Source organism: Triticum urartu, chromosome 7A, assembly GCF_056163025.1.
Source record: "Triticum urartu cultivar PI428250 chromosome 7A, HENAU_Tu73, whole genome shotgun sequence".
NCBI lineage: Eukaryota > Viridiplantae > Streptophyta > Magnoliopsida > Poales > Poaceae > Triticum > Triticum urartu.
The window spans coordinates 673,853,219-673,865,923 of NC_141879.1; the positions used below are offsets into that span (position 1 = coordinate 673,853,219).

Here is a 12,705-nt window from a genome sequence, read left to right on the forward strand (position 1 = left end):
ACAGAAAGAAAGTAGAAATGAAAGGCATGCTCAAAATTATACAAACAATGTTCCTTGTATGAACTTGGATCTCCTTTAGAATCCTTGCAATACTACCAAATCTGATCAACTTGGCAAAACCCTGTATTTATAAACCTCAATATGGAAGATGCATAGCATATGAACTAACAAAAAAGAAGAAATAGTTTCATCGATCTCTGGAAATGAATTAACAATCCACAAGGAGATGGCCAAGCATCATTCATTTCACTGCCACCCCCACCACTACAACATAAAATTGGCATATACCATATCCAAAAATTACTGCCATAAGGGCATGTACAATGGTGCTATCTTAGGAGTGCCACGTAGGATAAATGATGAGGTGGAGGAGAGGGAACTCATAAAAGAAGGCTTGTCTTCTCTTATTTAAGATAAGACAAGAGATGATCTCTTAGTACAATATGTCTCACCACATTTTTAGGAATTGCTAGTTATTGAAGATAAGGCTAAGAGATGATCCATTGTAGACATTTTTCTTTGTCATCTTTAAATTACATGCAAAACTTAAAATAAAACTATCTTATCAACCATTGTACATGCTCTAATATAACCAGGAACCAAACCAAGATCAGAAACTGCCATGTACAATTTTATATATGAAAATAATGGATGTTGATCCGTGTTCCACCTACCTCAAACCTCCATATTTCTTTCCCCCCATTTCAACCCTAAGAGCAGCATATCCCGGAGAGAAAAAGAGAGAACACATTGTATACTTCTCAGCTTTTTTACATGTGTTGGTAGGAAAAATCTTAACAGGGAGTTTCTCTTTTACTTCGGTGGTAAATCAATGCAAACATTGCTGGAGGTAGCTCAGTTTTACTGTAGCACTTTGGCAAAATGATATTCCACGTGAATAGCTAAAAAACGGCGCACACGCATCTGCGATGTTTGTAAAATTGTACCCTGCCAGTGATCATACGCAAAAACTTCGCTAATTCAAAACAGATCGACCTTGCTATATCATGAAATAGAAGGCGTGATCCACACCGGTGGTGCGGACAACGTACGGTAGTGGTGCCCGAGCGCCTCCATCTTCTTTACTGTGCCATCCTTGAGACGGTACACCCCAACATCCCGAGCGTCGGACTCGTCAGCCCATAAGTCCATGGGCTTGCCAAGCGCGGCGGCGACCCTCGGTTCGTCGTCAGTGAAGTAAATGCAGCCAGCCTTAATATCTGAGCGCCCACTCGTTGGCACGCACAACGAGTTGTTCACCCCGACGAACAACGCGAGGTTGCCAATGTCCCTCGTCTCCTTCCACTGCCCGTCATCGCCGATGACATGCACCTTGAAGGAGCACGTCCACCTATACCGGCCGTACAGATGCTTGCCCTTGGTCACCTGGGCGTACTTGAGCACCACCATCAACCGCCCACCCGGCGCCATCGCCAGGTACTTGCGATGGCACGGCGAGCCGCCTTCCTCAATGGCCAGCCTTGGCGTGACAGCCGTGCTCGTGTAACCGCCAGACTCAGTGTCACGTTGCCACGCCTCCACCACGCCGGAATAGGAGACGGAGAGGAACCAGCCGTTGTGGTGGATAGCGTCCTCCACGCCGTCGAGCGACGGCGCCAGCATCCAGGCAGCGTCCTCCGCCGTGGAGGAGGCCGGGGCGCCGAAATCCAGGTCCAGGATCAGCATGGCCGTACCATAGCTGCCGGGCCACGCGGGGAGGCCGGCGAGAGGACAACCTTCCGGTAGAACGACGTACGCATTTCGTCGGCGGTCAACACGTGCGCCCCGTACACCAGACGCCTCGACGAATCACTAATGAACGACGGCCCTAAGCTGAATCGAATGGCCATGAAGCGCCATATGTCCACCATGAACCCTTCGTAGGGCGTGCGGAGGAAGACGCCCATGGTGGTGATGTCCGGGAGCGCGTGCTGCTCGCCGGTGGCGGGGTTGACGAGGTAGATCTGGCCTTGGTCGTCGGCCGTGGCGAGCCATCCGCGGCAGGAGCGGAGGACTAGGTGGTCGCGCGGGTACGGTGCACGCACCGTCGCTGCGCACCGATCGACGAAGGAGAAGACCGTAGCGGCCGCTGGGTTCTCCTCGTTCTTGCCGGGGAGGAGGAGCCACGGGGCCGACCGAAAATAGTCGTCGCCGTCGCAGGATGCGGCGAAGACCGCGGCGAAGGCAATGCGGTCGAGGAATCTCAGGCGGTCGTGGATGTCCGCCAGCAGCTCTGAAGGAAGGCTGGGCCAGTGTCTGGGAACGTCGGCATCAACCTTGGGGGCGATCGCTTTCCTAGCGGCGGCGGCCTTCTTTCGCCTGGCGGCGGCGCCCTTGCTTCTGCCCATTGGCACGTACTCCTACAGATCGATCGGAGAAGGGATTGATTTGTTTTTTAATGAAAAGAAATAAAATACACCTCCTACGAGAGCGACGGGCTTTTTTCTCACAGGATTTCATCTTGAGAGAGAATGGGCCGGGGCCACCTGGTGAGATTAGCCCAGCTCCAATGGCATTTCGTTGGTCCATGTCCTTTTGAGTCAGTGTCTCAAAAAAAATGTCCTTTTAAGTCCAAACAAACAGAAAATACGGCCCAACGCGCAAACGCAAACGAATGGCTGTCTTTTCTTGTCTTATTGGACCCATATTCGGCCCAAATTTAGGTCTGAGTTACGTCGGTGCGGACACGATGCTCGCGCTGTCCTCCCCTGGTCAGCCAGTCTATGACATAACAAGCGGACGCCTTTCCCTCCCCCAAACCCTATATGGCGCCTTAAGCACCGGTTACAGTTCTTTCAGCAAACCGGACCCCCCCCCCCCCCGGTCTCTCCTATCTGAGCCGACTCATTCACCATTTTCTGTTTTAAAGTCCAGAAAACAAGCACTCGACGTGATTTCAATTGGGTAACTCCTAGTTTGAGGACCCAACCTCTTGTGCCTAGGTTTTTTTTTCTTTTTCTTTTCATTCAAAAAATACACAACGGTTTCCTGTTTGGTTTTGTTTTAATTTTGGTTTTTGTTTGCCCAGTTTTTCTTCTACTTTTTACTTTTCTACTTCTATTTATTTTTTCTTTTCCTTTTTAAATTTTGTGAACTTTTCTTCAACTAGTAAACCTTTTTTTCAAATTTGTGAACATTTTTCAAAATTGATGAGTAATCCATGAACTATTTTCAAATTTGTGACTTCTTTCAAAATTTATGAACTTTTAAAAAAATCGAACTTTTTCAAATACATGTTTTTTTTCATATTTTGGTTATTTCTCCTTCTTTTTTCCTATCATTTATTTTCCTGGTTTTTTCATTTCCTTGTTTTAAATTTTTTTATTTTCTTTTTTCACATTTTGGACATGAAAATTTGAACATTTTCTAAAATTCATTAATATTTTAAAATTTTATGAAAAATTTGAAGTCTGTGTTAAATTGTGAACCTTTTTTCCCCAATTTCGTGAACAATGTTTGGGATCCACAAATATTTTTAAATTCATGAACATTTGTAAAAATCCATTAAGATCTTTTGATTTAACAAAATTTCAACAATAAGAAAAATTATAGCTCACTTTTTCCTAAGCTTGCACTGGAGCGAGTGAAAGAAAAAACTAAGAGAGCAATGGGGCAGGAAGCCGAGCTAAGCGAGCGAGAGCTTCGTGGGCCGCACGGTATATAAGCAATTTCAAGGTTTCAGTGTGGAATAGGAACTCTGAATGGGTTCTCACACAACCAACACGAGCGGTCGAAACGTGTAAAGGACACCATAATCATGCAACGAGCAACTCCACTCTACTCAGAATAAATATCGTCTCCAACACCCGGTCAGAAAAAAAAAACATAAAATTCAAAAATAATGTTATACTCCAGCTTTTTCGTACACGTTGCACTCCCATCTATTATAGCTTCACTAATTTCCGAGTACAATCAACCCCTATAAGAAGCTTTTTCGTGGAGATGCAACATAGGGAGAGGGAGTTCGAGCGAGTCGGCACCGGGGCCGCGACACCATCACGACGTGAAAGGGTTGCTCGGGAGCTGGGCGACATTGGTATATTTAGTTGTAGGTGTACACGTCATATTTACTCCAGCAATTCACATTTTTTTCCAACACATCAACTATAATGTTATATAGAATAGAATAGCTAAAATATAACTATAAAGAGAAAAACCGACAAACGTATAGCTATATGATATTGAAAATGGTGATATTTTGTATGAATGTAATCAAAGTTAATTACGTTCCACCTAAATAAACATAAATATTACACGTGTGGCAAGGAAAGAAACTCAAGTAGTGGCATACTGGCGTGAGGTGATTGCCTGTATATATTGAGAGAGAAGTGTATGTCGTCGATATTTACCCCCAAGCCCCAACAGTCACTAAGTTGCATGCTATGCTTATCCTTTTTGTATTACAGTGATGGTTCCATTTAAAATTTGTTATTCCATGGCAACTCGCCATTGTATGTGTATATATAAGGACAAACTTGCTGATCGAGGGATACTTGTACAGATCGTTCCAATCGCAAGTAACGGATATTACACATGCACTCGGCTAGGTTTGTTAGGCTACGAAGCAACGGATATTACATACTCCCTCCACGCCAAACTGTAAGGCGTACTTTTCTGAACTGTTTGTCATTCACGGTGAGTGAAGCTCGCGTGATGGCCAGATGAGAGTTGACTCCCATCTCAGATTCAGGTCGTCGTGTTTTCTAGAAAAAGAAAAGATTCAAATCATCGTGTGGGTAGTAATGTAGTATATCATAGTAATAGATGGAATAAATAGTTACTTTCGGAAAACGGAGCATCAAAGGGCATTTGGTCTAGTGGTATGATTCTCGCTTAGGGTGCGAGAGGTCCCGAGTTCAATTCTCGGAATGCCCCTTTTATTCCTTTTTTTTTGTTCTTTTTACCGAAAAAATGAATTCCTTACAGATGCCATGAAAATCAATTTGTGCGAGGTAATATTTGCATTCAGAGATGCATTACGACCTGGGCAAGTGTGCATGTGCGGAGTAGTAGCTGGAGCGTTCTTGCGCGCACTTGCCGAATTCCTCTTTTTTTTGTTCTTTTTACCGAAAAAATGAATACCTTACAGATGCCATGAAAATCAATTTATGCGAGGTAATATTTGCATTCTGAGATGCATTACGACTTGGGCAAGTGTGCATGTGCGGAGTAGTAGCTGGAGCGTTCTTGCGCGCACCTGCCGACGCACACAGAAGGCAGAAGCCAAGCGAGACGACGAGGCAGTACAAATTATGATTCTTGCCACGACGAGAAAGAAACCCACAATTCTAGGTAAAAGAAAAAGGAAAAAGAAAGAAAAGGCCATTCAGTTTAATTGTGATTCTTCAATCACAGTGCGTCCACTCTTTCTTGCTTGGCAGGAAGTGTACACCACACATACCGATCGACATACATATGTGACTGGCATCGATCTTCTTTTCAAGAATGTCATACACCCACACAAAAAAGGATCTTCTTTTCAAGAGCCTTTCTCCCCTCAGTTATACGTAATACTTCATCGTTGTCTCATCAATTCACACCGGCGCACGGTGCCGTGTCCGTCCATATTTTGCAGCGGAATAATTGAGGGGCAAACTTGCCAACCGAGGGACATATGCACAAGTTGTTACAATCACAACTATTAGTGCTTATCTACACATGCATTTGGTTTGGTTTTTTAATAAAAGATGAGCTCTTGCATGCCTGACAAAGTCTATAAAAAACATATTTACGGCGTTGGAAATCTATTAATAAAGAGAGGGCATTTGCTCTAGTGGTATGATTCTCGCTTTGGGTGTGGGAGGTCCCGAGTTCGATTCTCGGAATGCCCCATTTTTCTCTTTATATTTTGTACAGTACCATTTTTACATATAGTAGATTTACAGTATAGTCCTAGTACAATTTCTTCAATTTAGCTAGCGAATTAGATGTCATGAATTTCACTGTGTGAAGTAGCATCGCATTCACAGATATATCCTGTCCTGTCCAATGCAGGCCTACGTAATCGTTTTCTTCGTTAGAGCTCAATTGATTTGCTAGCTGCAATGCAAATCAGACTTTTCACTTCGAATTGAGTTAAACTTCAGCCTGATATGCCCGCAAGGAAAAACTTCAGTCTGATATACCCGCAAGAAAAAACTTCAGTATGATAAATAAATGACCACATGATCTTCAAAAGCAGAGCTAACGACAGCAAATCACACTGAAGTTCAACTAATCGGGGTTTGATCCTCTGACAGTAATTAATCCATCCGGACAGCAAACCCAAAATGGGCAGCAATATTATTAATTTTCTAGTGCCAAAGTGTATTTTCTGAATCTAGGTGCATACTATGAGGCAACCTGGAAAATCAGTGTGGACGCCTTATGAATGAGAACTAATATATGTGCTCCCATGAGAAGGAAAAACGTAGCAATCATCAAGGAAAACCACTGCATCCTGGCAACCTGAAATAGCGAACCAGCCTAGATAAATATCCACACAGAGCATCAAAATTCTCCAGGAGACAATCTTTTATGCCACTGGTCTTTTCGGTGACCAGGGCGTAGCAACTAGCAATGTAAATCCCACCCCCCAAAAAAAAACATCTTATATATATCATCCAGTGCTTCACCTTCACCGTGCCCTTCACCAATGCCATTGCCTAGGGACAAACAATATAACTAGTCAGTAACCAATGCGTATTCTAATGGAAAACGACCAATACAAAAAGGAAGGGATTACAATAGGAGCACAGTTTAGATGAGCCGCAGCCGGTGCGTAGTTGTTTATCGACTTGGAAAAGTTATCACTCCGATACAATATTTTGGAATAGTTAAACAAATAAATTTGGCATGTGCATACATATAGTGCCCCAGCACAATTTATGAAAGACAAAAGTATGATCTGGAAATTATCTCAAGCAGACAAATTCCGTGTATGTCACAAAGCAAACAAAACTGGAACATGCCAGACCTCAAAAACATAAGTAGCTATAGGTAATTAGGCATTCAGATTTAAATAAGGCTGACAAGAGGCAAACTAAAGTGAATTTCATTTTCACTGGTACAAATGGAGCACTTGCAGCAGGGCTGTTCGACTTGTGAAAAAAAAAGGAACTACCATCTAAAAAGTTAAGGGCTCAAAGCAAGTACTTATTATCAGCTTAAGAGCTATAGCAATATCAAATGAGATTAAAGTACTGACGAGAGATTGTAACTAGCACCAAAGTACCCAATGTAACTACCAACCGAGCTACTTGTTTGACATTTAAATTGGTCCAAGGATAATTAAATGCTCTTACATTTCTTTACAGAGGGAGTACTGCTCATCAGTTTCAAACTATTAGCAAACCTGATCCTGAAAGGGAACATGGTGCAGCTATCCACATAAGAATACTTCTGTAACACAAACTTATGCACATGGCTAAATAGACAAGAACAATACCCACCCTTGAGTACTGTTGTTATTAAAGAAATTCATCCGGCAGAAAAAGAAACAACTGAAACAATATGTACTAAAATGATAATTACAGAACTCAAGCATTATGACAGACATTTCATCAAGCAATTACTGAATATATCAAAAGGCTATTTTGTTATGCTGGAAAGTGATTATATAAAGTAATGCTATTACAAACGAGTGCTATTATGCAGAATCAAGCGAGCTAGGAGCCACCACATCACTAGTGCAAATGGACAGATGTCAAAAATGACGAGACACTACAAACTGTCAAAATGAAAAGCAATTCAATTTGGTGTACGCTAAATAAACGCCCTCACGATCTTCATAAGCACGTTCGATTATGTAGCAGTAATTAATCTGGCCCACAATAACCCAAAATGACCAGCAGTATTATTAATGACTAATGCCAAAGTGTAGTTTCTGAATCTAGCTGTTCGAACAGGTGTATACAGTTACTACTATCAATCCGGAAAATTTGTGTGGACGCCTTACCAATCACAGTAAGAGCTAGTAATACTTCCATGAGAAGAAGAAAAAATGAATCCTCAAGGAAAAACAACGCAGCTTGCCAACCTGAAATAGCAAATGAACCTAGATAAATATCTGGAGAGCATCAAGATTCTTCAGGAGAAAATAATCTTATGCCCCTGGCCTTTCCACTCACCAGGGCATACCTACCACCAATGTATATAACACCAGAAAAAAACATTATTATATATCGTCCACCGCTTCACCTTCACCATGACCATCACCAATACCATTGCCTAGTCACGAACTTAAGTAGTCAGTAACCAATGTGTATTTTGACAAAAAGTAACCAATACAAGAAGGAAGAGATTATAGGACAGTTTAGATTCAGAAACTACACTTGGGAAACGTTACTTGCTTTGGCACCAGATTAGGAGTAGAAAAACAAAAATTGCACGAAGTTGCAAATACAGGGCATTCATATGTGCTCAGAAATTGACCAACTCATTTTGGTACTCCACATCCACCTCACAACAATACCCATGGAAATGTTGTTCATAGACTAACAATAGATCGATACAAGCAGTAGTTGTTCATTTGGATAAGCTTATAAAGGTGACAATTGAGTCTATCATCATTTAACGTTCAAATTGGTTCAAGCTCAGCTTTCCACCTCAATTAGTACTCTTCAATTTTCAACTGTTATGTCTCACGCACCAAAAAGATCTCTAGCTGTATTACTAATTTATTATGTGCATGTACATACAGATTGTTATGAGCGGCATATATTACAGCCAAGGCAGTTAGGGGCCTGGCCCAGTTATCTTATCGTGTTAGGGGCTTAGCACAATTATATCATTAGGAGGATTATATAAACTAATGTAAGGACCCATTTTGAGATTAAGCAAGAAGCAATCATAATTGCTCGACTTCCTTAGGGAGCCAGGAGACCTAACCCTAGCCTCCTCCTCCCCTGCGCCATCTCCTTCCTGTCACAGCCGCCGCCACCTCCACCGCGCAAGGACGGCTCCCAGCCGCCGTCCGTCGCGCCCTCAGCCTCGTCCTCCTCCGTCCTTCCACTACAATCTCCGCCCTAGAACCGGCAGAACCCTAGCTCCTAACACAGATAGTACCCGAGCACAATTTATGCAAGACAAAAGTATGTTTTGGAAATTATCTCAAACATACTATGTCAAAGTGAACAAAATTAGAACGTGGTCATATACAAAAAAAGTATCCATAGGTAAGGTAATTCGGTATTCAGATTGCATAGCCTGATAAGAGACATTATTTCATTTTATTTTTTCACTGGTACAAATGGAGCACTTGAAGCAGGGCTCTTCGACTTGCAAAAGAACAAGAACTATCTGTAAACATTTAAGGGCTCAAAGCAAGTACCTATTAGAGTTATAGCAATATCAAATGAGATTAAAGTACCGATGAGAAAATGTAACAAGCACTGAGGTTCCAAATGTGCCTGCCAACCGAGTTACTCGTACGACATTTAAGTTGGTCCATGGATAATTTCCATGTACCAATCATCGATTTCCAACTGTTACCAAATCTGATGCTGAAAAGGATTATACTGCAGCTATCCACATAAGAATACTTCCGTAACACATACTTATGTAGTTATGTGTATGGCTAAATAGACTACAACAACGCCCTTGAGTACTGTTGTTCTTAAAGAAAATCATCTGGCAGCAAAAGAAACAACTGAAACGACATGTACTAAAATAATCATTACAGAAATCAAGGATTATTACAGGCATTTCAGCAAGCAATCATTGAACATATGAAAAACTATAATCTTGTCATGCTGGAAGGTGATTGAACATATGAAAAACTAGTACCTTGTCATGTGTATTACCTGCATCATAGAAACTTGAGAATGCATTGTAGATATAGATATCCCTGGCGCTGCCACTGTTGCAGAGTCTCTTAAACGTCATTGACTGGAGATGGACCAGGAAGATGCCACAAGATGTCCTTACAAGGGTCACATTGTTTTCCTCGTCGAATCCCACTAAGGCGAGAGGCTTCCTCTTGCCTGCTGCTCCTAGAGGAAGAAGCTTGTCTAGTTCAACGATCCTTCCCAGAACCCATGTCGCATCATCATGACGAACACCAGCTTTCCACTTCCATAGTTGGGCACGGAAGTCCAACACAACGATTAAGCCAAGGCCACCATCTTCAGCCGGCATAACCGCAAAAACGGTATCGTCGTGGGCATATGCATCTGGCGGCGGCTCTATCAATGCCAGCCTCTGCGCGTCCAAATCAAACTCAATTATGCAAGCTCCACCAAGAACATACGACCAATAGACTGAATTCCCAATCAAGATAGTGGGAGTGATGACAGGTTGAAAATATTTCATAGCTGTAGATGCCTTGATCCTGGAATGTATGAACGGCATTGAGATAATTTCGCCCCATTTGCTGGTCGCCGACGAGTAAATGGTTGCGAAAAGATGAGAATGGCTTCTTCTGACAGTGGCTATCAGAGCCACTTGGAAATGGCCGGAGCGACGACAATCGCCGTGCGCGTGTCCCTGGTCGCCGGCAGAGCAAAGCAGCGCCCCGGTCAAGATGACGGTCCCGTCTCCGTAGAGCTCGGGGGGGACGGCCAGGCGGGTCTGGTCCCCGGTGACGGGGTCCCACAGCAGGAGGAAGGGCCGCGGATACATGTTGACGGCGAGGGCGCGGCCATGGCGGCAGCCGAGGAACTGGAAGTGGTCGCCTTCCTCGAGCCGCAGGGAGAAGCGCGCGGAGGGGATCCGGTCCGGCGGGTCGAGTGCGGGGGTGAAGGTGGGGTTCCCTAAGGTGGAGAGGAAGCCGAGGACGGGAGGCCTCCGGTGGTGGGCGCGGAAGCGGCGGAGGAACGCGGGGTCGGCGACGAGGCGGCGCCAACGCTTACAAACGAGGGAGGCACGAGGGAGCGCCGACGGCTGCGGGGGCAGGCGGAGCAGGATCTCCCCGAGGAGGTCGTCGTCGTCCATCAGGGCCGCCGGCGAGCGGCGGAGGCGGCTCATCGTGATCGCGCCAGGGTGAATGATCGCGGTTGCCAGGCCCATCAGTGGCCCATGGATACCCATTTGAGCCCAGAAAAGAGGAGACAAAGAAAGATGGCGCGAACCCACCTCGTCGTTCCCGCCAAAACTAAACCATTTCCGTTGTTACACATTTTGGTTGCAGTCTCCTGTTTCATCTGCTCGATTTTGGTCCTTGTTCTGTTCTTACTACAGTACTAATAGAACGCCCGTGCATTGCTACGGGCAAAAGCCGAATACCCATGCATTGCCACAGAATAATAAAAATATGAACACATTGATTAAATTATTCTTGTAATTTAAAAATACAGGTTAAGCATGGTTACATTCGGTTTTCATCATGCGACGAAGAATATAGATTCTCTTCCACTTTTCTCGGCAATCTTCATATCTCCTTAACCATCCTAATCGCTCGCCATCCAAGAACTCATAACTGCATATAGATTGTCTATTTTTTAATAGTATTAGTACTTCCTCTAAAGAAATATAAGTGATGTAAACGCTCTTATATTTCTTAACGGAGGGAGTATCACTCAACTTCATGCATCCATGTGTCACTATTACAAGGTACATAAAGATTGACAGGCACTATTACAAGGTACACAAAGATTACCAAATTCATAAGCCTCTTATTTCAGCAATAATAGCGCAATCAACGCAACCTTCAACAATAAGCTCATTGTGTATGGGAAAGGTTCCATTTATCTTGAATCAAAAGTTTTCAATAATAAGTTGGATATGTATCTAATGTTTGCGAAGCTCATTGTATATAGGAAAGGTTCCATTTATCTTGAATCAATATTTTTCAATAATAAGTTGGATATTTATCTAATGTTTCCGAAGTTGAGGGATATGTAAACAATTAGTATCTTTATTACCAACACAATGGTCATGATCATGATCGTGGTCGCGGCAGCAGGCGTCGAGCTCTTCACGACGCCACCGCTCTTCTTCCACGTCCCCACCAAGTTCAAAGAAGGAGCGACGGCGGCGAACCTGTCACCAGCCTTTAGGCCTTTAGGTCTGTCACCTTTCACACCGGCAACGGTGGCCAACCTCGCCTGGGGCTTCGACTTCTTTAGCTACGCGATGGCGGATGCCTCGCTCTTCCTCGGAAACATCATGATGGCCACGGTCAATCCTGCCCTACCCGCTGGCATGGTCGCCGTCGCACACATCACCTTCCCATCCAGCCTGCGCTCGCCGACCGTCTTTCGCACGACCCGCTCCACAACTACCCGGCTCCTGCTTGCATGAAAACGCCATATATTTCATATTCACCAAGAAGTAACAGAAGTAAGATCACTAATTAAATCCTACCAAGTAAACTTGGCACCGGAGTAAACCCCACATTAAACAATGTGGTAGATACTTTTTACCTGAACGCTGACAGAGGTATACCAAGTAACAAAGCTAGTTAGAGCCAAAGCTCAATGCCTCCAAGCCAAAGTTTAAGTCCTAACATGAAATGTATCCAAATCAAGCTAGCTACGGTCAAACTTTGGAACCTAAAAAAATGGAGGAGATAGCGAAATCATGAAAGGCAAGAGAAAGAAAGTCATATAGGAAAAAAATTTATCTTACTGCTCCAAACATATACAGTACTACTAAGAAATCTCCTTATTAGTTGTTCTATAGGATTAACCCACTAATGAGATAAGATACTAAATATAGTTATTTATTACAATAATCTCTGGAAGATTAGTATTACAACAAATTTTGCCGAGAAACATACACATCGAG

General features: G+C 43.6%; 1 protein-coding gene, 1 non-coding gene and 1 pseudogene across 2 annotated transcripts; 1 reads left to right on the top strand and 2 right to left on the bottom strand.

Moving 5' to 3' along the window:
• Window positions 1–1,005: 1,005 nt before the first annotated feature.
• Window positions 1,006–2,348, bottom strand: LOC147961336 (uncharacterized; annotated as a pseudogene).
• A 2,455-nt stretch (window positions 2,349–4,803) lies between these two features.
• Window positions 4,804–4,875, top strand: TRNAP-AGG (transfer RNA proline (anticodon AGG)). The gene has a single exon. It is a non-coding gene; the product is annotated as a tRNA-Pro (tRNA).
• A 3,971-nt stretch (window positions 4,876–8,846) lies between these two features.
• Window positions 8,847–10,944, bottom strand: LOC147961337 (uncharacterized). Its single transcript, XM_087533771.1, has 2 exons — window positions 9,766–10,944; window positions 8,847–9,005 (listed from the first exon to the last, which is right to left on the bottom strand). The coding sequence occupies exons 1-2, from the start codon at window positions 10,942–10,944 to the stop codon at window positions 8,847–8,849; spliced, it is 1,338 nt and encodes a 445-aa protein (XP_087389897.1).
• Window positions 10,945–12,705: the final 1,761 nt, after the last annotated feature.